General features: G+C 35.5%; 1 protein-coding gene across 1 annotated transcript in view; it reads right to left on the bottom strand.

The window, feature by feature from the left end:
* Positions 1-1,459: 1,459 nt before the first annotated feature.
* Positions 1,460-24,982, bottom strand: part of LOC140792355 (ABC transporter B family member 26, chloroplastic) — a 54,264-nt gene continuing 30,741 nt past the window's right edge. Inside the window, exons 11-18 of the mRNA XM_073143306.1 lie at positions 22,938-23,011; positions 3,380-3,436; positions 3,224-3,298; positions 3,043-3,117; positions 2,665-2,946; positions 2,522-2,586; positions 2,390-2,450; positions 1,460-1,679 (exon numbers count right to left, since the gene is read on the bottom strand). Coding sequence (XP_072999407.1) covers positions 1,599-1,679; positions 2,390-2,450; positions 2,522-2,586; positions 2,665-2,946; positions 3,043-3,117; positions 3,224-3,298; positions 3,380-3,436; positions 22,938-23,011 — 770 coding nt within the window. The 3' untranslated portion in view covers positions 1,460-1,598. The remainder of the gene's footprint in view (positions 1,680-2,389; positions 2,451-2,521; positions 2,587-2,664; positions 2,947-3,042; positions 3,118-3,223; positions 3,299-3,379; positions 3,437-22,937; positions 23,012-24,982) is intronic.

The raw sequence follows: 24,982 nt of genomic DNA on the forward strand, positions 1-24,982 counted from the left end.
AAAATAAAAGTAATAACTCTAAACCTAATAAATTATTATATATTATAAAATTGATTCTAATTAGATAAACGACTATCTTTATACTGCCTAAATATTTTTAGATCTCAAACCTTGTATTTAAAACCCCGTGGACCTTATTAATGATGAGTTGACGCTTAGTTGACGAACATAAGAGATATGTATTTTGTGTTTTCTGATCAAACTATGAATAATTACCCCCTAGATAGATTTGCTATATTAGGATATATTATATATTTATATATATGTATTTTGCTTTAGCCTCCGGTATGATTATATAAGTATATAAATATACAGATGATAAAGAATGAGCATATTTTTATCATTCATTTGTTAGGATGATCTCGGTCATGAGGATGCAGAGTTGATTAATTGTATGAATATGCATGTGATATATATATATATATATATATATTTGAGACTGTACTACATCATATTTCTCTTAGCTTTGTTACCACATAAATTCTTGATATGCTTGATTTGTTATAGTACTGTATAAATGCATATTATTTAAAAGAAAAGTATGAAATATCATTGATATGATAGTTGATAAAAAACGTGAGGATACTTAAGTAGACACGAGGGTTAGGATGCGAGGTTAGTAGTGTGTGCGCGATTATGTGGCCTTATGTCTGAGGTTAGTAGTCTGTGTGTGCAACAAACATTTAAACACATACCTTTCAGTAGGGCATATGTGGCGAATTATTCTTACGTGATTTCTTTTAGCTAGAAGGGTATTTGGTTTAGATGGACATTAATACTCTTAGAGGATGACAGAGTATGATTATGACTAACATAGAGGATGGCAGGGTATGCTTTAAGCCTTCGAACAGGATGATGAGAACGAGTACTGAGTTTTAATCATGCATGGTGGTCTAATACGATAATATTCTTTAGAGTTGATATTGATGATTGAGATATTAAAAAATACATTAATTTTTTTATATGTTGACATACATGATTATTAAGTGGTTATTATGTATCATCTATTATTGCATTTGAAATTGTCATAGTATGATCATGGTCGATACATATCATAATAGTATGATTATATCACTATATATATATTGTTGAGGATATATGTACATGCTTATTTTGGTGATGGTAGTCGATGTAGACTCAGTTTCAGCTACTCTGATTTTTTGAGTTATCTTCTATTAAAGCACAAGCACTCGGATATATTTAGAAGCTTTCCTCACTATATATATATTGTTGAGGATATATCTAGTTCACTTCTTCCAAACTTTGGGGGTTCAAAGATAGATAGAAAATACGTCATTCAGACTTCATATTGGAGTTAGATAAGAGCAGTAATGTGGGTCAAGACTAACTAATCTTGCTCTCACTCCATCTGAAATTTCTGGGCCCTATAATTCACTTCTCACATTTTCCTCTTTGTAGTTTCATGGCTATAATGAAATATAACTAGGATTCAGCTCACTTTCTTAAAAATGGACCTCAATGATATTTAAAAGAAATAGATACTGTCAGTACACTTGCACAGGTCCTATATTCCTCCAAGTGCTCACCTAGTCCATCATAAAAATTCGATGGAACAAATGAACTCAGTAATGCAGAGGCTAAGCGAATGCATCAGCCTGTCGTTTCACTAGCCTTGCATATAATCCATCCTTTTGCATGAGCTCCCTATGGTTGCCCACCTGAATAGAGACAAAATATTTTCTAGTTATAAGTGACAAACTTTACAGACATTTTTGTTCATCATGTGAGTCATGCCAGATATAGAAAATCTTCAGTATAAGGCTATAAGCAATGTGGAAGGATATAGATTTGATCAAGTCCTCAGTAACAAAAGAAAAGTAAAGAGGAAAGGAGAGGGATCGCCCAAGACATGATTTCATTGTTAATGCAAACTAGCAATTTAAGATCTGTATTTGTGAAATTCTAGGATCCTATCTATAAATTTTTCAGAAGTAGGCTAACACGAGATTACTAATCCTTCTTCATCACTCCCTCATTCCCTCTTGTGCTTTAGGAACATTAATACAATCATCAGTTCATCATTGATAGTTCTATATCAGTGCAACACTAAAATAACAAAGATCCTGACTAGCTTTGTGCAAATATCTAAATCTTGTCAGAGTGCCGCTTACCTAGTATGTTCATAAGCATAAAAAATGAATTACTGTTGAAATTGAATAGTTCATAAATAACTTTTTAGCATCAAAGAGAACATGTTTTATACTTGTGTTCCTTGCACAAAATAGAGATGAAAGGTAGAAAGGGATCCATATACCCCATAGGGTGGGACTATAGGGTCGTTTGTTGTTTTGTTATAGCAGTGAATTCATGCTTATCTACTTTCTGCAACAGATTACTAAGGTACAGACATTGAATTAGATACACATACCTCAGCAATTCTTCCACTATCCATTACAATAATCCTATCAGCAGCTTGAATTGTAGATAGTCTGTCAAATTCAATTTCTATTAGCTGACACTAAGGCTCTACGAAGATAGGGTCAATGGCACTGGAAAGTACCTGTGTGCAATGACAACCACGGTTCTCCTTGTCCTGAATCCATCTTGGACTGATCGAATGACACCCTGAATCAAGCCAATAGTACAAAATCATTTTGGATTAACCAACTCTTGATACAATTGAATAGTCTCCAAAGAGTTTACCTTCACATAATGTTCACTCTCTGCATCCAGCGCACTTGTAGCTTCATCAAGAATCAAGATAGTAGGGTTTCTAAGAATAGCCCTGGCAATAGCAATCCGTTGCTTTTGACCTCCACTAAGAAGAGTATTATCAACAAGAGTATCATAACCATTGGGCAAAGATAATATGAACTCATGTGCAAAAGCCTGCTTTGCAGCCCATTCCACTTCTTCATGACTGACTTCCCTCGGGGAACCATACTTTATATTTGAACTGACATCCATCCGAAAAAGGCGTGGTTCCTGCATATATCAGGTGAAGTTAAGGTTAGTGATCTGAAAGAAAAAAAATATTCACAAACAAATTAGTAACTTTCATTTTTTGAGTTAATTTATAACCTGCCCTACAAAGCCAATTCTTTCCCTGAACCATTTGACGTCCAATTCTCCAAGTGGGATACCATCAACTAATATCTGCAATAAGGAAAATAGAGGGTACAGATCAAACCATTTTGCAAATTATGACCATTTACTATGAATATTTTCAAATTGATATTCAGGGTACCAACCGGAAAGTTACCTGACCATTTGTTGGTTCATATAAACGTAGTAGTAGATTGACAAGTGTGCTTTTCCCACTTCCACTAAGGCCAACCTAATATACAATGAAAAAGATCTACTTCTGTTATGTAAGTTTTTACATAATTAAAATTATAGTGAAATTTAGCTTTCTTACAATTGCGACTACTTCATTTGGATGTACTGACAGTGAGATTTGTTGCAAAACTGTAACCTAATAGAAAAAATAAACACAATTAATATATGAAAGTAATTCCGCTGTATTGGAATAAATAATTCTACTGAACATCCAAACTAAGATACTATTTACTTTCAAATAGAAGAAATGATAACTATGCATTTTCTGATCTAATGTCAACCATGGTCGATTAATTTCATTTATTCTCTGCTATATCCAATTATTGATAATGAAATTTATAGCAAAAGGTGCCAACTTCATCATAATTTGACCGGATTATTTGTTGGCATGTATATGTATAATTATGTAAGGTTAAACGAGTTTAAGTATATCTAGTTTTACTTCTGGAGCAATGCTCAACAACTGAAAGATCAGGTATTATCAAATCTTGTTTGACAATGTTGGAATCTTAGTTATCTTTAAATCAGTTTGCATGTGACCTTTTTACGTAAACAGACATAGCAAGTTAGTGGCACAAGGAGTGTCTCTTACCCATAGACACAATTATGCCAAGTTGTGAGAACCAGAAAAAAAAATGGGGTCGCACGTACAGTGCATGTGCGCTCCCCTTCATTTCTCCTTCGCAGTTACACGACGGAGTGGCCGAAAGATTTCGGCCACTCCAAATCCAAATCTAATCTCAGATTTCGATTTAAAAATATATCCTATAAATTAAAAGTCTAACCCTATTATAGGGGGTTCTCTCCTTCTCTTTCCTTCCCATCGGAGCACCCACTGTCAAATCAAATCGCCGGAGCACTATCGGAGCGAGCGGAGACCACTCAACGACTCGCAGGTAATCCCTCTCCTGTCCCTCATAATTAATTTAAGTTTAATAAGTTAGAATTAAAAAACCTACTTTCGGGGCGAAGTGACATCGTCGGTAAATCGAGTCGGATGGCGGCTTCGGGTCGCCACCGCTCATGTGCTAGAGTGTCGTACCATTGGCCTCGTGTTGTAGGCATGCTTCATTAGAGCCCTCATGGCTTAGATCACCGCCGACCTTGAGTTAGGAGCATTGGTCATCGGCGGCGGCTTCTCCTCCACCTCGTGTGGTTGTCGTGGTCGCGATCGTGGTGGGGAGCATAGGTTGTGGTCGGTAACTGCCAACAGCGGCGATTGCCGGTGGATTCTCTCCCTCATCTCTCTCTTTTCCTTGCATCGATCTCGAGGAAGAAGGGTGGAGGATGGGGCTTGGGTTAGACCGAGCCAAACCCCTTCCCTTCGGTTTTTTTAGTTGCAGGTTCGGGTTGGATTTCGGATCCAAGACTCGACCCATACCTTATTAGCAAATGATGGGCTGCGAGCTAACCCACAGCCCAATCCATTGCTAAATTTTGTTTTTTTTTGGGGCCTTAGCCTAGCCCGTTTAATCGAAATCTAATGGGCTGCGAGCCAACCACAAGCCAGCCCAATCCAATGAGCTTAAACCAACCCATTTTAGCTATTTAATTAGCTTTAAATTTTAGAAATCATGATATTAGTTGAATTGAAATATGTTATTTATTTATTATTAAATATGGTGATTTTTTTTAACCCATGGATCAGAGATTTCAGTCGTTTCAACTAGACACAGGTGAGTGGGTTCACTTACGTATTTATTTTATTTATTCATCTTATATTTTGTGCTTTTTATCAGATTACATATAATTCAGTGTGCAAATATATTATTATATTTTTGCGTATTATTATGTTCTGTATGCAAAATATAAGACCCACTGCATTGCTATACTTAGTACATATAGTCATTTATATGATCGATAATATTAATGGAAGAACATAATTGATAAGTGGTAGGACTTTGAGAACAGACACAGGCTAGATATTTTTCGTGCATCTCCCTGTGGTAACTCAAGACTACTTTGAAATCCAGGGGACAGTCCTATACCTGAGCAGCATATAATCCATTTAGGTGACTCTGGTTTAGAGAACATTCCCAGGCTAGATTAGAAATCTTCTGAGGTGACTCTAATCTTTCTCTATGGTTAGTAGAAAAGACAGGGTGAGTTTATTTTATATTGACACCTCTTGGTGACCCTAACTAGATTAACTATAAGGAAAAGACTCAAATACATATCGAGGTGACTTGTAATTAATATGGATCCTCAGGAACAGTCCCAAGTTGAGACATATGACTTTATTATTAATATTAAAAGAAATTCAGCATATGGACACAAACCATGTTATGAGATATGTTTTGTTCTGTCATTACTTGTATTGTTGTTACTACTATTATCATAAGCAAACTTAGTAAGATTCTCATTTTATATTATTGGACTTGTATTTCTTTTTTAAAGTTATGTTATGGATTCGGATTTATTTAGTTTTTAAATGGATTCTACTCACTGAGCTATATTTGTTGGCTCATGGGTTCTTTCTTCTAATATTTCAGGTGCTGATCCACGTGGCGCTTGAGCGAGATGCACTGAGACCTCACCTCTACTTAGGATATTACTATTTTGTCCATCGGTTTTCTTAGACATTTTATTCTAAACCATATGTTATTACATTTGATTGGTGACACATTATCGATGACATTGGTGTTTCTTTATTATTGGATTATAATTATTGAAGTTAGTTGTTCATAATTTAAATTCTTGTTATTTTGGGACTTAGAAAAATATTAGTTAAGGTTTCGTGCATCTTAAGTGCATTGAGGTACATGACCAGTCATGATTCCAATTTTGAGTTGTGACACAATTTGCATGTGAATGGTAGGTGGAGTGAGACAACCTCTTGCAGAATAATCTATGCCAGTTTGGCACCGGGTCATCATACCAACATGGAGTATATCAACTATCAAGATATTCCTTTACATTGGTAACAATAAGAGAGATTCCATAGGTTCTTGTCGTAGTACCTAACTTCAATCAATTGCTAAATCTCAAGTTAGCTTCCTATGTTACACTCTCACATAAATATTATTATTTAGAAGTAACTCAACAGAGGGTACATTATTATACAATTATACTTAATCTTTGATGTTAATCAAGCCAAAGACGTTTCCTTGACCAACCTATCAAGCGTGGCCATGCTGAAAATTTTGATTGAAACATAAAACTGCTCATGAGCAGCACATTTTTTTGGTAACCTTGGGCTGGTAAGCATGTCATAATCTAGATAATTTTCCTCCTGTTCTCAAGTTCTTATTTCCCTTTAAATGTCAGTTGTTCTTATTCCATGTTCCAAGGAACCCCAACTTCCCACAGATTCAGGATTGATAGTTGATTTTCAGCATCTTGTTTTGGAAAAAACATGAATAAAATGGGATAGCCACTTGAAGATGCATGCAAATTACAAGCTCTTTTCTAAACTAATGTGACTCTAGATAGAACCATAAGTGAGATTCAGCTATATGACTTTCATTTCATATAAGTGACTTCCTAGCAAACTGAACTTGCAGGACAGTATAAAATGACAGGGTGATTTCCCAGTCACTCCAGTCTACATTGAGAACAGTAAGCAATGCCACTAAGCTGCTGGGAAATAAAAAGGAAATTACAACACTGATACCCTGTACCGATGGTATCTAGTGGTACCAACCTAACCAAGTTGTTTCGTTATTTCATACAATTTATTAGCAAGTGTGGGTCTATCTGGTGTGGGGTTTACTGAGTTATGCTGGCTTATGCCACTAAGTCAATCCTTGAGTGGAAAGCTATAAGTCTTCCTTCTATACAACCCTAATACTTCATATCAGAACCGCAAAGTCTTGCATGAAAGTTCTTGGAATTCCATATGTCTGCATAAGTGAAGAAGTTGCTATTTGAAATAACCATATCATCTTAAGAAGCTACCAAATTTGCTTCCTTTCTGGTTATGCCAATCTAGGTTTGACTATTGATTGTCTATCACATTGATTGGCCTGAACAGCTTTTCCCACCAAACTTGAAATCATGTTAACACTTTAGCAAGCCAAGAAGCACAATAGTTTAAGTCTTGCCCATCCTTAATGCTAGTAAAAGGAAAAGGGGAAATTGATTAAAATCACCCTATATTTTGCTTTTATTATTGTTTACACATACCTTATAGGTATTTACCATTCGACTCCTACATTTTGGATTTAACTCCCAAAAACACCCTAACATTAATTTTTTTTAATCGTAGGTAACCATATACATTAGTTAACTTAACCTGAGGTGTAAAATGATCTAAGTGTCCTCACTATCTCTTCTTCCTCTCTCATTCTCTCTCTCTAAGTTGTCCTCGAGCTCCACCATCAACGACTGAAAACGTGAGGGAGAGGTCGGTGGGTAAGGGCATGGAGGTGTTGGTGGTGCCAAAGAGGGTTCAAACGATGAGGATCTCGACTTATATGCATGTGAGATCGCTAGCGCTAGCTATAGGGGTAAGGAGATCAGTGGTGTCCGAAGAAAGAAGTGGAGTTATGATGTGGGCATCATCTTCAATTTGATCAAAATAAAATTGCTTGAGTCTAATTTTGGTCTAATTGTTGATTTTTAATTCAAATAATCAATTAAATTAGTCAATTGATAGATATGGTAGCCTATATGCGGGGGATGTTCGCATTGAGTTATTACCTAAATTGGGTTAGTCAATTTAGGTAAGACTTAATCAATTAGGATCCTATTAGAAAATAAATTCCTATTAGAATCTCAATTGATAGTTATGGTAAGCTTACATGTCGGGGATGTCTACATTGAATTATTACCTAAATTAGGTTAGTCAATTTAGGTAAGATGATTAATTAGAGTCCTATTAGGAAATAAGTATCTATTAGAATCAGCTAGAATCAAAGTTGTTAACCTATTTAAGGGTTATTGTATAAGAAAGAAGGACAAGTGGGAATAAGATTTATTTGAAATCTCTTATTTTCTCTCCTACGGTCTTCTTCTTCTTCTTCTTCTTCTTCTTCTTCTCTCTTTCTCTCTCTTTTTTTCTCTCTCTTTCTCTCCCTTTCTCCTATACTATCTTAAGATTCTTCTCTAATCTTTTCTACTTCCTCTCTAAACCTCTCTCCTTCTTCAATCTCTACTTTTTTGTTGGTTAATGCTACTGTCCAGAAGATTCCAATAGTGAAAGAGAATCTTTGGGTGCCCGGACGTGAAAAAGAGAACTTGGTTTTAAAGTAAAAACACTACTATTTTATTTATTGGTAAACCTAAATTCTAAAGTCTTTCCTTATACCATATTTTAGGCCTTTCTACTATCAACGTACCTATTTGAGAGTTGAGGAAGCTATTGCCTTATCTGAGTGGTTTTCTCTCCTTCCATCTAGTAGTGATCCTTTTAATCAATTAACTTCTTATCAGTTATTGCCTACTATATTTTACTTTAGTTACTTGTTTGGGTCGATTGTTCTCCAAAACATTGCATTCATACTAGATTTGCATCAAGTTGATGGTGGTGTTGTAGGAGAGATTGGATCCATCGGTGAGGATGACATTAGATATAGGTGAAGGAGATGACGAGGGCCTTGGACATGAGGGTGTTGACACAAGAGTTGAGTATGGTGGCAGTGGATTTGAAGGCGTAGGGCTGGGCTTTTAGGTCTTTGGAAAAAGGTCCGATAAAGCTTTAAGGAGAACATAAGAATGAAGATATTTGTCAAAGTTCAGATCTTAAAGAAATTCAAGCATGAAGAATGAAGTCAATAAATGGCATGATGCTTGAATTTGTCTGATAAAAATTATAAGTAATAGAACAACCTAAACCCGACAGAGAAATCAGCTTGTCGAAGTAATGGACAGTAAGAATAACATACAATGTCAAACTCTTGGATTGTAATGACATTCTGATGCCCTTGGGCAGCACCTTAATTATTTTCCTCCACACTGAGGGTGGAATTGTCGATCATAATTAATTTAAACAGTTCAAATAGTGACACTAGCAGCGCTGATTATTCGCATTCACTCCTCTGAATAGCATAATCAGTCCAATTGCAAATCTGCATAATAATAGCAAGAAATATTGAATGCATGTACACCGATGGTGAAAAACTAGAGGTTGTAGGAGAGTAAGACGCCGTTGCAATTATGAGTGGCAAAAATTGACTCAACTCTAACCCAACAAGATAACTTAACTCATAATCGGGTTTGGGTTAAGTCTAATTGGCTTCGGGTTGTAAATGGGCCAGGTCAATCTGCCTAACCTGTTTAATAATCGTTTTTGAGTTTATTTCATTGATCCATTTAAGTATATAGGTTGGCTCTGGTCAAGTCAACCCGCCAACCAGATATATATATACTTATAACTAACTTTAAACCTTACCTACCCTAAGTCACTCACGCTTTGAATCTCCAGCCTCCTACGAAAGCCCAAAATTGCAAAAATGGAAACCCTCTTCTCTAGCTGCCTCCAAAAGTGAAAATGGAACCTGCTGTCCCCATCTGTTGCTTGCTGACTGGTGCTTGCTGAAATGCTAGTCCAATCTCACGCTTGCTGCCTGCCACCCTCATCGAAAGCCTGCCACCCTCATAGGTTAGGCTGGTTTTGGTCTTGATATCTTCTACAAGAATCAATTAGTTGAAGAAAAAGAAAAAAAATCATTTAGATGATGGTATGCTCTCAACCGTTGTCAGGTTGACTTGTTTTTCTATGATCCAATTATTGGATTGGTAGTTGGACACCTCGATGACCCTAGATTTGCCATCTGACCAAGTGCTAATAATAGAAAGGAGTCATTTATGGCCGACAATGTTATTGGACTCTCTTAATTTGTTGAGATTCTTTAATTGTATGAGATGCAGACATTAGGAGACTTAACTATTTGTTATCAACTTACAATATGCTATCAATTTGAAAGTGTGCTATAGTTGGATATGAACTCACTTGCATGGATCAGTTAACATTACAAAACTCTTCATTATTGTCATTATTTGTCTCCTGCATTAGATCAGGCTAATTCTAGGTGTTCAATGCCTTGCATTGACCGTATTAGTTGATTTTTTTCCTTTTTCTTCAACTAATCAATTCTTATAAAAGTGATAATAGCCTGTGCCAGGCTAATTCTAGGTGTTCAACGATGGCCGTGCCAGTGGTACGTGTCGTGCCGTGCCGTGCCATCATCGGCGCGGCACGTGCTGGTCGGCACGAGGTGTGCCGAGCGACACGCCTCGGCATGCCCCGTCGTGCCACTGGCATGTATTTAAAATACTTTTAATAAACTTTTTAGGATATTTATAGATGTTTTTCAGTTTTCGATATATCAATTTTTAGTTTTTAGTTGAAAAATATATATTAAAAGTTTAAAACCTATTTTATAATGTTTTATCTTTAGATTATTTTTATAAATGGCATATTTATTAACTATAAAGTAATAGTTAAATATAAATATTATTTAACACATACTATGATTGAAGACATTCACTAAAACTAATATTAATGATTGAACACTTCATAATATAATTGAACACATAATATTAATTGATAATAGTTTAATAGTTAAAATTAATATCTAGCTAAATATAAAATGATGAAGAGAATCAAATATTTTATTTGTCAGCATAAGAATAACACGAGAATTTTGCATTAAATACTGCCAATATATTTTAAAACTCATTCACTGATAGTATTGCTCGTTATAATGTTTTACATAGCCTTCATACAAATAGAAATTTTATAATTCTCCTATAATATGATATGATATGAATATTGAACATGCACGGGAATGAACGGCACCGACATAGGCACAGACACACCATAAGCATATGTAGATGGTAGATATAGAGTAATAATGGTGTTCTAGCTCTGGTGAGTGTGATTGATATGATGGTAATTATGATGAACTTATATCATTTTGTGGGTACACCTTTCCTAAAGTCCTGCTAACTACAAACTCAAGTTCTCTATAAAAAGAATATCTCTATGAAAATGTTGTGTAATAGAGACGTATGTCTCATCTCTATTATCACTACTACCAAACTGAGTTTCGTTATTATCACTATCACCATCATCATTATTATCATTTCTAGTCTCATTATCATTAATTTCATCTAAGGCTTCTAAATGATCAATTGATCAGTTGATTTGATAATGACCGATGAAAATAAAAAAAAAATTTTAAAAAATGGCTCCATATGGCACAATGACTAGCACGAGGTTGTGCCGCACTGGCACGGCAAGTGCCGGTCGGCACAGGGCGTGCCGATTGGCACGGCCATCCATGAGCCTCTTACTATCATTTGTTTCACTTGCTAGCTTCTGCTTCTTAGTTAGTTGCCTTTAGTCGATGAGGTGTAACTTTTTTTTCATAATTGGATTAGCTTGTAAGCACTATACCTATTGAACTATTATTTGATTCTAGTGTCTTGATTGAACCATCATAACTCATATGCATTTTATCATCTCATAAAATTGTGGGTGTTAATGTATTAATGTCATATGATATTTGTCTCTACTTAATTATCAAAGCTTTAATTCATTCATTTGATAGTTGAAACATATCAATAGCATGAATGTCATGATATTTGTCTCCTTTCTGTATATTTTCAAAATAGATATCATGATTCCAGTCAAATTCATGTCAGGTCAAATTCTGCAATCAAAACATATTATGCCAACCCCACATACTGGAATAGCTCTATCTAATAAAATTTATATATTGTTAACTGAATGGGGTATCAAGAAAAAGTTGTTTTGGATAACATGTGACAATGCCTCTGCAAATGATTTGTTTATTGAGTTGTTGAGGAGCCAACTTACATTGAAATTTTGCTTTATTAGATGATGGTGATTCCTTTCATGTTTGTTATAGTGCTCATATTCTTAACTTGACATTTCAAGAAAGTCTGAAGAAATAGATAATTTTGTATTCAAAATCTTGCTGAGTGTGTTAAACAAGTTTTTTTAAATAATAGTAAAAGATTGAGATAAGATATGCCTACAAAATGAAATTTAACTTACCTAATGCTTGAAAATGCTATTGAATATCGTCATGCATTTCTTCATTTATAGTTGAGTGATTCAAATTACAAATATTGCCATACATAAATAATGGAGTAAAGCTGAAACGATTTGCAAGTTTTTGAAGTTGTTTTATAATGTTACCTCTTTTTTTTTCTAAATTTATATATCCTACAATAAATTTGTACTTTCCTAAGATAGTTATGATACAATTAAATACATTGGAAAGCATGTGAAGCTCGGCCAACTTGTATAGATTTTAATATCTAGGGAGATTAGTGGTTCTTTGGGAAATATCATAGTTTCCCAAATTTTTAGATTTCAGACAATCTAGGTACTTTATCAATTTTCCCAAGATTTTTCTATTATGTTTCTTACTATTTCTATAAATTTTAAATCATCTGATTTGCTTGTATTTTGAATTTCAAGATAATTATATCCTAATATGCTTGATGTTTATATATCAAAAGTTAGTAAATATTAATAAAAATTTGGTCTATATCGGTTATGGCAGTTTTGAGGTTTAAACATGTAATGCATTTCCATTTTTTCTTCATAGAGATAGATTTATAAGCTCATTGAGTTAATTGATGTTTGGCATGAAAACCCCAGCTTTGTCTCTCTATCTTCTCTGTCTTAGTTATTTACATTCTCTTTGTTCTTTTTGGCAAGGTCATGATTTTTGGACAATAAAATGGAGCACTCAATGTTATTATTTGCTTAGTTCAAACTATCTGTAGTTTGTAATGGATTATGAACTTAATGTTCGATGATGGATGTTGGTGGTTGAATTGTGAACCTGAACTATGTTGTAATTGTCATTGAATTTTTAGATTTGAAAGTTGAAACTTAGAACTAAAATAGTACTTAAATTTATTTACTTAATGTTGATTGTTGGTGGTTGAATTGGGTATGGATTTGTGTTGAATTGAATATGGTTGAATGCTTAGAACTCTTACTTTGTGTTGTAAAAGTTTTGAGTTGTAAAAGCAAGGTTCGTCGAATCGGCCGATCCAAACTGGGATCCAACTCGGGAACATCAATTATTGATGTTCCCAAGCCAGACCACTTTTTTTATTATTTCTCTCTTTACTCTTTTCTTGTCACTCTCTCTCTCTCTCTCTCTTGTTCACTCTTTTCTCCTTTTCTTCACACACTCACTCTTTCTAACGGAGAGATCTAGCTTCAACGAACTCTGGCAACGCAGATCTAGCTCCGGCTCCGACGAACTTCAGTATATAATTTCTTAATTTTATTAAAAAAAAAATTCTCTCAGTTTTTTAATTTCTTTTACTCTCTCTCTTTTTTCTTCTATCTTTCTTCTTCTCTTTCACTGCCCCATAATTTTCACTTTTTTTTGGTTTTCTTTCTCTCTCTCTCGAATCTCCTTTTTGATGAAAGTCAAGAAGAATTTTTTTTTTCTTTTGATGTTCATCTCTATCTTTCTTTTTCTTCTCTTTATTGAATTGTTTTCCACATAATAACTCTCTAAATTCCAAATTGTTCTTTGCTGAATTATTTAATTTACTGAAATTGAGATTAAATATTTGCTGAAATTGTGATTAAATATCTGCTGAATTATTTAATTTGCTGAAATTGTGATTATATATTTGCTGAATTATTTAATTTGCTGAAATTGAGATTAAATATTTGCTAAAATTGTATTTTAATTTTTGTCTGAATTATTTAATTTGTTGAAATTGTATTTTAATTTTTTAAATTATAATTTATATTTTTAATTTGATCTCGGTTTAAATATTTATATTAAAATTAAAATGGCTCTAAAAGAAAAGTCACGAGATACAGATATTGATTGGCAATATTGCGTTACAAAAAGCATGTCAAATGCAATTGGTATAGAAAAAAAATGAGTGACGGTGTCAGTCGTCTTAAAGAACATTTGGTTGGAAAACAAGAAAATGTAGCAGCTTGCACTCAAATTAGTTTGAAAGTTAAAAGAAAATATTAGCTCATCTAATAGATAAAAAGAAGGATAAACAAACTATACAAAGAAGAGAGTCAATGATTTGTCAAGAATTAATGTATGACCATAAAGATATTGATAATGATAGTAGTAAGCAGAATAGAGAAGATGATGAGACAGATAAAGAGAGCAATGAAAGAAAGAAGAATTACACAAAAAAAGGAGATGAAAAGAAACAATGGTGAAGTGGTACTTTTTAAAGATCTAGATTAGTTCATATGCAGAGAAAACAAATATGGAGAAAATAGTTTTGGGACTCCAGGTGTTGCGAGTTTTATAGCAAAGTCTAAAAGAATTGGACCGATAGATACATATCTTCAAAGAAAAAGGGGCGGTACACAAACTACTATCAAGACAACTCTAAAAAAGAAAAAAAAATATAAATAAACATATTAATAAGGCTATCTCTAAATTTTTTTTTCTATAATTATATTCCTTTCAATGTAACTAATAGCATTTATTATCACACCATGGTGTATGCTATAAAATTAGTAATGTTTGGTGTTCCGCCTCTTAGTTCAAAAGATATTGCTATTAAATATCTTGACTTAGAGATAGATGAGCTTCACACTTGTATTGAGACTTTCAAAAAGTATTGGGATAAATTTGGTTGTACATTGCTGTGTGATAGATGGACTATGTGAGAACCGAAAAAAGAAAAAAAGGGGGGTGCAGCATGCAACCACCTCTTCTCTCCCTCTCCGGCACGCGACGAGGTGCAACGGAGATCTCGCCGAATCCGAATCAAATTAGATTTGGATTTTTTTTAATCTATAAATTAAACCCTAATTTTCTCTCTCCTCAAACCCCTCCAGCCTTTTCCCTTTTCTTCTTCTCCTTCTTCGTTTTCTTCTTTCTCACCATCGTTGTCACACCGTGGAATCAGCCTGCCGGAGTGCCACCGGAGCTATCGGAGACCACCACGTGACTCCTTGGTAAACCCTCTCCCACCCCTCAATCTTAATTTCAATTTTATAGGCTAAAATAGAAATACCTAATTTGTGAGATTTCGGCTTTGCTGGCGACTCACGCCAGCCGACAGCTTCGGGTCGCTGCCTCTCTACCACTGGAAGCCTCTTGTCGTTGGTCTCGTGCCATGGGTGTTCGCCTTTGGAGCCCTCATGGCTCCAATCATCGTCGGCTATTGAGTCGATCGTCTATGATGGGTTCTCCTCCACCTCGTGAGGACGGCGACGTCGCGAGAGATTGTCGACGGGCTTGAGGTGTGGTCGTTGAACTGTTGCCGGCGAGGTCGCCGGCGGTCACTCTCTCCCTCAATTCTTCTCTTCCTCGCGTCGATCGCGGGAAGGGAAGGATTTGGTTAGGCTCGGGTTTAACCCGAGCCAACCCTTTTCTTATGAATTTTGGGTTCGGGTTCGGGTTTGGATTTCAGATCCAAAGACCCGACCCGAACAACTTAAATGGGGTGGGCTATGGGTTATAGCCTGTAGCCCAGTCCATTGTTTTTGGCTGGGCCTTGGCCCTGCCCGATTAGTTTTTTTGGAGTAGGTCGGGCCAGCAGTAGCCCAGCCTAATCCAATGGGAAACTTAACCCATTTTAGTTCTTTTTAATTTTAAATTTTAGAAATATTGATATTATTCAAATTAAAATTTTTATTATTATTTATTATTAGAGGTGGTGATTTTTAGCACGTAAGCGAGAGATTTGAGATTTCGGTTGTCTTGCTTAGACATAAGTGAGTGGGTTCACTCACATATTTATTTTTATTATACTTCGTACCTTTGTCAGACCATGTAATTTACTGTGTGTAAATTTATTTATTTCATCCTTACGTACAAATTTAATTGTCACATTTTCTGTATGCATTTAATCATTACACTAAGTGCATCGTCGTACCTAGTATTAGTACGACTTAGAGAACAATCCCGGTATAGATCGCTTGCAGTTTTTCGTGGTGACTCATGTCTATCTAGGAGTCCAGAGGAAAGTCTTAACAGATCACTGAGTAACTTTCTTAGGTGACTATGGAAGGGTTAGGAAACAGTCCTAGGATAAATGAGAAATTTCCTAGGTGACTCTAACATCTCTCAACGGTTAGTGAAAAAGACAGAGTGTGTTGATCACATAGTGATACTATCTGATGACCCTAACCGGATCAGCTATAAGGAAAAGTCTCGAGAATCATCTCGAAGTGACTTATAGTTGATGTGGATCCATAGGGTGTAAACCCATTGAGACAAATAACAATATAAATATTAGAAAAATGTTAATATGTTGAAACTGTACAAGGCTACAAGTTATGACTCTCTATTATTATCATTGTCATTATTTAAGAGCATGCCTTTTGCAAATTGTTATGTATATCGTTAATCTTAGGTTTTATTGAACAATATAAAATTTTAGAATTTATTTGGTTTTCGAGTGAATTCCACTCACTGAGCTATAATAGTTGGCTCATGGATTTCTTTTTTTTTTATTATCTCAGGTAATAGTCAACGTGGCGACTGAGCGAGACGCACCCGGACCTCACCTCCACTTAGGACCTATCTATTTGCCTTTCTGCTCTTTTGAATTTTATGCTTTAGATTAAATATTAATTTTATTTCGTTTAGAGACTCAAAAATAATAACATTGTTTTATGTTTATTGTAATTAGTTTAAATTTAATAAAGCAGATCTTCTTCGTTTATTTATTCTTGTCATTGTACACTTAGGAAGTATTAGTAAGGCTTCGTGTATCTCAAGCATATTGAGGTGCATGCACGGTCATGATTCCTATCTCGAGTCGTGATAGACTACACAAAACAAAAGAAATATAATTAATTTCTTGGTGTACTTAGGCATGCGAATAATATTTTTAAAGCTTGTGGATGTTACTACTCATTTTAAAAGTGCAAATTATATTTTTCCGTTGATGGATTAGGTAGTAGAAGAAATTGGTGAAAAAAGGGTAGTTCAAATAATTACTGATAATGGGGTAAAATATAAGGCTGCTGGGCAATTACTTATGATAAAAAGATAATATTTATATTGGAAGATACTACCAAAGATCTTGAAATTAACATAGCATTGGTAGAGAGATTATCAAACCCGACCTCACTAGATTTGCCATTCATTTTCTAGTATTGGAGAGCATAATGCAATATAAAATTGAGATTATACAGGTATTTACATCAGTAGAGTGGTCTATAAAAATTAAGAATATGAAATCCAAAAATCAAAGTTTAGATGAAGCTTTGAAGAACATAGCTCTTGGAAATGTATTTTGGCATAATATTATAATTGTCATCGCAATATTTGAGCCTCTTGTGAATGTATTACGACTTGTAGACGGTAAGGACAAGTCTGAGATGAGTTTCTTATACGAGGCTATAGACTTGTCAAAAGTCAATAAAAAAAATACGGGCAAAAGTTATAGGAAGTGGTGGAAGTTGATCGACTTCAGATAGAACAAACCATATAAAGATATACACGCTACTACTAAGCATTAATTTATTAATTTATTTTTTCAAAATATTTTGAGATTTGAATTCTTACAAAATTTAAATTACAAATTTTACAACATATTTTCTGAGTGTCAGATTTTAATTCTCTATGAATGTCAATAATGATACTAAAGTCTTCTTAAGAGTTAGAAAAGTAATTAGCTGATTAGAGTGTGATATTCATAAGCAAACCCTTTGCACTAGAGAAGTGAGTTATTATTCAATTGAATAATTTTATTATTATTTGTTTTAAATTTCAATATATTCAATTTCTTATAAAATGTATTCAATAATATATTTCAGATGGAGAAATATAGATTGAGAGCTAGCCAATTTAGTAGTACTAAGGTTGTTGTAACTATATCTCATAACAGTCCAGCTGAATGGTAGTCTATTTATAGATGAAAGGAGGCACCAAATTTGACACTAATAATAAAAAAGATCTTAAGTCAAACTGTATCTTCATCATAGTGTGAAAGAAATTGGACTATTTTTTTTTTATCCACACCAAAAGACGTAATTGATTGACAATGGAGATATTAAAGAAATTAGTGTTTTGCCATTATAATATGAGATTAAAAGAGAGAAATTAAAAAAAAGATAAAAAATGATCAATTGATTGATTTAAATCATATTTTTGATGAAGACCCCCCTGATTCTATAGATCAAAGAAGTGGAAGATAGATTATTAGATGATAGAGATAACCCATCATAGTTAGATGAGGCATTGTGGGAGACCACAACTAGAGAAAAAACTAATACAAGTCATTTGACAGCGAGAGATAGTATAATTACTAGTGCCAGCGATAATCTTGATGATCCTGATGAACACCTAGTGATAAGATCATCCCTTCCATATTTATTAAGGAAGTCAAGAAGGCATAGAGATTGAAGACAGAGAAAATGAGAATGTATATACAATATACATATCAGTGACGTCGTTATCAGGTCAGGATGTTGCTTCCTATGACTATGGTTTATCAAGTATATATTGTTTGAAAATATCATATGATCCATATGCTGGTTATTATCCTCCTCAGTACCCTCAGACACAAGATCTACATATTAATTATTATCCATAATAGAGACAACAAGATCCATTTGATATGAATGATATGACGTAATCACTGTTTGGAGCATCAGGTCCTAGACATTATTATTTATAAACTTATGGTAATTATGATGAAGACAACCATAAGAATTTAAGAAAGTCGGCTCGGTATTCATCGAAGTTTTGATTTTTGAGTAAGTATATTTGTTTAATTTTTAGGGCTCATGTAAATAAATATTATTTTCTTATTTTTTTGTCATGTTTTCTAAATTTTTAAAAATTTTCCTGCATTTTTAAATAATATTTAGAATTTTTTATAATTAAAAGAAATTTGATCCGATTCGAGCGACCAATACGGCCGATCCGGCTGATACGTATCATTGTTCTGGAAGGCCGATCCCAATCCCGATTTTTTAAACCTTGGTAAAAACAGACCATTTATATAGGGTATATCAGTAAATATTGATTTTTATGTAAGGTGAATATTACAATGTTATTTGGATCATGTTATTCATGTTGTGATAATTGTGTCGTGTTATTTAGGTATTTAATATTTTTTTTAAATTATTTAGGTATTTATTATTTTATTTTTTAAATTAACGGAATATTCTCTATTCTATCAGCTATTGCCTGGCTAAATTTAATTTAGGATGTTTTTGAGAATTAAACCCAAAATGTAGAGGGTCAAATGATAAATATCAATAAGGTAAGGTGTAACCGATATGATACACTTAGATATGACCTTTTCTTATTGCATTAAGTCGCGTTCGAATGCCCTTGCAAATGCCTACATCAGGTTCGCAAATACAGAGAACGCATATGGTGCATTCGAACGCGGTCGGGCGAGTTCGAACGCCTGCATCGTGTTCGCACATATAGAGAACGTATTTTGGTGCATTCAAACGCGATCGGGCTTGTTCGAACGCGATCGATAGGAATCCTCTAGAATTATGGTTTTATATTATTTTAGAACTTATTGGCTAGCCTCTATATATATGTGAATGGCAGCCAAATTCATTATGCAATTGGATTATTGATTTCTTGCCTCTTATCTTCTCTCTAGACTTCTCCCTTCTTTCTCTTCACCAACCTTACACCTCTACCGTTGGCAAGGGTTCTCCTAACTTCTAATCTCCCTCGACTGTCGAGCCACCCCACTTCTTTGGGATCTCGACCACTTCGTTCCCTTCGTCTACATCCTTTAACCGCTTCCATAATCCACCTTCATCTCTATATCCATCCATAACCCTAACATCCACTCCACTCGTCACCACCACCATCACCCACGTTATTCCATGTTTTCGTCCCTGCTACATTTTGAATCTTTGAAGGGCGTGATCCTATTTAGCAGAAAGACGGATCCGAGATCACCAAGGCTTCCGGTCGCTTACCGACCCAGTCACTGGTCCGTAGAAGCAAGCGAGAAGAAGGCAATGATTGTTGTATGAAAGTTGTAGATCAGGAAGTTACAGATCTAACCGAACTGGTTTCGTAATTTTCTGACTAGCAGAGAATATCTGACGAATATTTTCCTACGGTTGCACGAACTGATTTCTATAATATATTCAGATCTTAAAGGAATAGTTGTGTAGCCTATCTTTGGTTCGAGAACATATCAATTTGGTAGTAGAGCTTAACAAACTAGTATTAGAGCCTATCAATTTGGTATCAGAATCTATCAATTAGTATCAGAGCAAGCAAACCTCAAACCTCCATTAATGGTTAAAACAAGAAAGATGAGGTCTGTCAAAGAGCTAAGGCAACCACATTGAAACCGGTCGGATTACTACAACCTTTACTTATACCAGACTATGTTTGGGAAGATATTTCTATGGATTTCATAGATGGTCTTCCGCTGATACGTGGTTATTCTGTTATCTTTGTGGTGGTTGACAGATTGAGCAAGTATGCGCACTTTTCGGCATTGTCACATCCGTTTTCAACCAAGTCGGTGGCTAAAATGTTTGTTAGAGATGTTGCTCGATTACATGGCATGCCACACACGATTGTCTCGGATTGTGATCATGTATTTATGAGTGGCTTTTGGACTAGGTTTTTCAGATTGCAGGGGACTCGATTGAACTTCAGTTCGGCCTACCATCCGCAGACAGAGGCCAAACCGAGGTGGTCAATCGAGGCATTAAGCAGTACTTGAGGTGCTTTGTTGGAGAGATGCCGAGATGGTGGTTGGAGTTCTTACCGTGGGCGGAGTGGTCTTATAACACCGCCTAGCATAGTAGCATTGGCATGACTCCATTTGAGGTGGTGTATGGACGCACGACTCCAACGTTACACTCTTATGATCCAGTGGCATCTGTAGATCGTACGGAGGTGGACTTAACTTTGATGGATAGAGACGCCACATTGAAGAGGTTGTGTGCTCATCTTAAACTTGCTCAAACCCGCATGAAGCAAGTTTATGATTGTAGCCATAGGGAGCAGGAGTTTGACATCGGCAGTTGGGTGTTTGTGAAAGTGCAGTCGTATCAACAGGTGACCTTACGTCCGATGCATAACCAAAAGTTAGCACATCACTACTTTAGTCCGTTTCGGGAGTTGGAGCGTATTCGTCCGGTTGCATATCGTTTGGATCTGCCGGAGGGGACGAGAGTGCATCCTGTCTTTCATGTTTCATTGTTGAGAGAGCGCATTGGAGATCATGAGATTGTTCGATCGGTTCTACCGGAGGCATTGGAGGAGATAGAGATCGTAGAACCAGTTCAAGTACTTGCTAAACGCCGACGACAACATGGTACCAGATTGGAGATGGAGATTTTAGTGGAGTGGCTTGGCAAGCCATCCGATGAGGCGACATAGGAGTTGGAGACTGATATCTTGAAGCGTTTCCCCGACTTTTCACTTTGAGGGCAAGGTAGGGGAAGCGTGGTGGGCTGGTACACTTAGATAGGAACTTTTCTTATTACATTAGGTGTTTATTTTTATTAAAATAAAATTCTTGTAGGTCACGTTCGAACGTAGGAGGGGTCGCGTTCGAACGCCCTTGAGAACGCCTACATTAGGTTCGTAAATATAGATAATGCATATGGTGCGTTCGAACGCGGTAGGGCAAGTTTGAACGCCCGTGTTTGAACGCCTGCATCGCGTTTGCACATACAGAGAACGTATTTTGGTGCGTTCGAACGCGATCGACGGGAATCCTCTAAAATTATGGTTTCATGTTGTTTTAGGACTTGTTGGCTAGCCTCTATATATATGTGGATGGTAGGAAATTCATTATGCAATTGGATTATTGTTTTCTTGCCTCTTATCTTCTCTCTAGATTTCTCCCTCCTCCCTTTTCACCAATCTTCCACCTCTACTATTGGCAAGGCTTCTCCTAACTTCTAATCTCCCTCGACTGTCGAGCCACCCCGCTTCTTTGGGATCTCGACCAGTTTAATCCCTTCGTCTATATCCTTTAACCACTTCCGCAATCCATCTTCATCTCCATATCCATCTATAACCCTAACATCCACTCCACCCGTCACCACCACTATTACCCACGTTATTCCGTATTTTCGTCCCTGCTACAGTTCGAATTTGTGAAGGGCATAAATACGAAAGTTATAGATCAGGAAGTTACAAATCTAACCCAACTGGCTTTGTAATTTTCTGACTACAGGGGAATATCTGACGAATATTTTCCTACGGTTGCGCGGACTGATTCCTGTAATACATTCAGATCTTGAAGAAATAGTTGTGTAGCCTATCTTTGGTTTCGAGAACATATCAATTTGGTATCATAGCTTAACAAATTAGTATCAAAGCCTATCAATTTGGTATCAGAGTCTATCAAGATAATAACAAGAAAGCATCAAGCGTTTTTTATCAATTTCCCAAAGATAAACGAAGCTTGTATGAGAATGGCTTGACATGAAAATTGCTCAAATTGGGACGGGTTCAAGCATCTTTAAATTAAATTCTACCAAACCAAACCAGTCAGAGCCTAGGCCAGTCTAAATACATTTGTGCCTAATGCTGATTTGACTTTTCTGCAGCTACGAATGTAAAGTTCTTCCTTCTATACTTGTGCACTTCGACGATAATTTGCCATTCTTAGAAAGCAAAATCCAGATACCTTCTTTAGCAGAATCATAATCACCCCCAGTATACATGCACATTCATGCAGCAATACAAGCATAAATTGAAGGAATATCCATTAATAAAATTACAACAAATAACAAAGCATACCATGGACCTTGAAGGATAAGAAAATGATACATTGACAAACTCAATATGCCCAACCAGCTTTTCTAGTTTCAGCCCTGCCAAAACAATGTAGCATTAGATTCATTGACCAAAACATTATAAATGAATTAACAGATAAAATAGGAATGAAAAGAATATCATAGTGGTGGCTTCCATATAAAGAGAAGTATATCATTATCATTACAGTTGTTGGTAGACATTAATTTTCCATATGACTTTAATGCTTTTAAGACCTTGTGGTGCAGATTATAAACACGACAGCTTTAGAGTAGAAAGAGCATAATTGTTATCAGGTTTAGCTATAAACAAATCAATGTTTCATCTCTCAAGAATAATTTTAACTAGAAAAAACTTAGTTAAATGTGAAATACCATCCAGCAACTGTCATTTAGGATTAACACCAAAAAGCACTTGGTCTGATTAAAACAATCAAACTTCCAGAGATATTTTTCTATAAGAATTATGTTATCCTTACATAGTATAGGGCTGAAGCAACCAAAGAAATATTTGGCCATACTCCTTGTCTTGTGCAACCAATAGTAAGAAAAATTTCATAATCCTATAGTTCAAATTTCATTGAAGTTATATCTAAGGAACTCAATAAACAAGAGAGAAAGCTCAAATTTCATTGAAGTAATATCTAAGGATCTGAAAGGGGGAATAAGACTAAGAGTGCACTTTAATAGTTCAATATTCACAGCTGAAGTTTTGCGATGTATCATTGATTATGGCTCGGGTGCAACAGGAAATGTAAGGTGCAGAGAAAAAGTGGTCTTACTACCTGATCTTCAAATGGATACTGGTAAACGGTGCAAGGTGCACGAACAATAGAGAAAGCTCAGATGTTGTCTAAATTCATATATAATAATCACTCGGTACATGCTCTCTTGTAAAATTTCACCAATGGAGAGCAGACTCAGCCTAGAGAGATTAAGTTTGCCTCTAGATTTGATGTCCTAAACTTTCTGCTTCACAGGAAGATAGGGCTTAATTCGATGCTTGTCTCAGAGGAATAGCAAAAATCTCTTTTTGCAGAATCATCTGAGGGCAAGTTTGTGGATACCATTATTTCAACAACAAAATTCTGGGATGCAGTACAAGATATTGTTCGCATGATCAAAAAGTTTTCCATTTCAAGGAAGGTCGATGGGGAGTAGTAGCCTGAGATGGAATATGTGTACCACTTCATGATGCAGGCAAGGGGAGTAGTCATAAAGAGCCTCCAAGAGCAAGCAACATGTGAGGCCTATTTCAGAGTTACTGACTGATGGTGGGACTTTAAGATGGGTCAAGAGCTAGACATAGTTAGTATACTAGAACCTGGTATGCAGTACCATTATGATCTTGCCGACTTGCTGTTAGTGATGACAGTTACAATTTCTATGAAACCAAAATTATCTGTTGGAGAGAGAGACATTGATTTATTCTACATTTGATATAAGCAAGGGATGACTTCCAGAGAGAGAGCCAAAAATTTTGTACATGTTGCAGTGACAGCAGGTGCTATTACACTACTTATGTCAAAGAATTGGCTTACTTTCCTATGGTTGCAATATGGAGGATTTGAGCCGCACTTAGTAAGTTGGTACTACATATTCTATCTTACATGACCTATTCAACTGGCATTCACACCCATCCAATGTACATAATCAAATGCCCTATGCTTGGCTAGTGATTCAAGATGATATGACCACTGAAACTGGCAACTGGACCAGGATGATCAGTTGGTGTGAAACTGATTGGGACTTACTAAGTACAGAAAGGACTCTATAGGCTTAGGAGCAAGATCAGCCACATCTAAGTTCAAATTGCATACCAAAACTTCTAGGCTCCGTATGGAATAAATATAACACTTGAATGTTGCTAGCTAAACTCATTTTTAGCCGCATTTTAGATAGCTTAAACTAGTTAGAAAAAAATTGGGTGTTTAATTGTAAACTAGGATAGGAGTGTTATTATTGCCTTTGATGTGATATGAAAAGGTGAAAACTGTTGGTTTTGGCAGGAAATTAAGGATATAACATGTA

This window comes from Typha latifolia, chromosome 7, assembly GCF_019914945.1.
Source record: "Typha latifolia isolate L0001 chromosome 7, TyphaL0001v2, whole genome shotgun sequence".
NCBI lineage: Eukaryota > Viridiplantae > Streptophyta > Magnoliopsida > Poales > Typhaceae > Typha > Typha latifolia.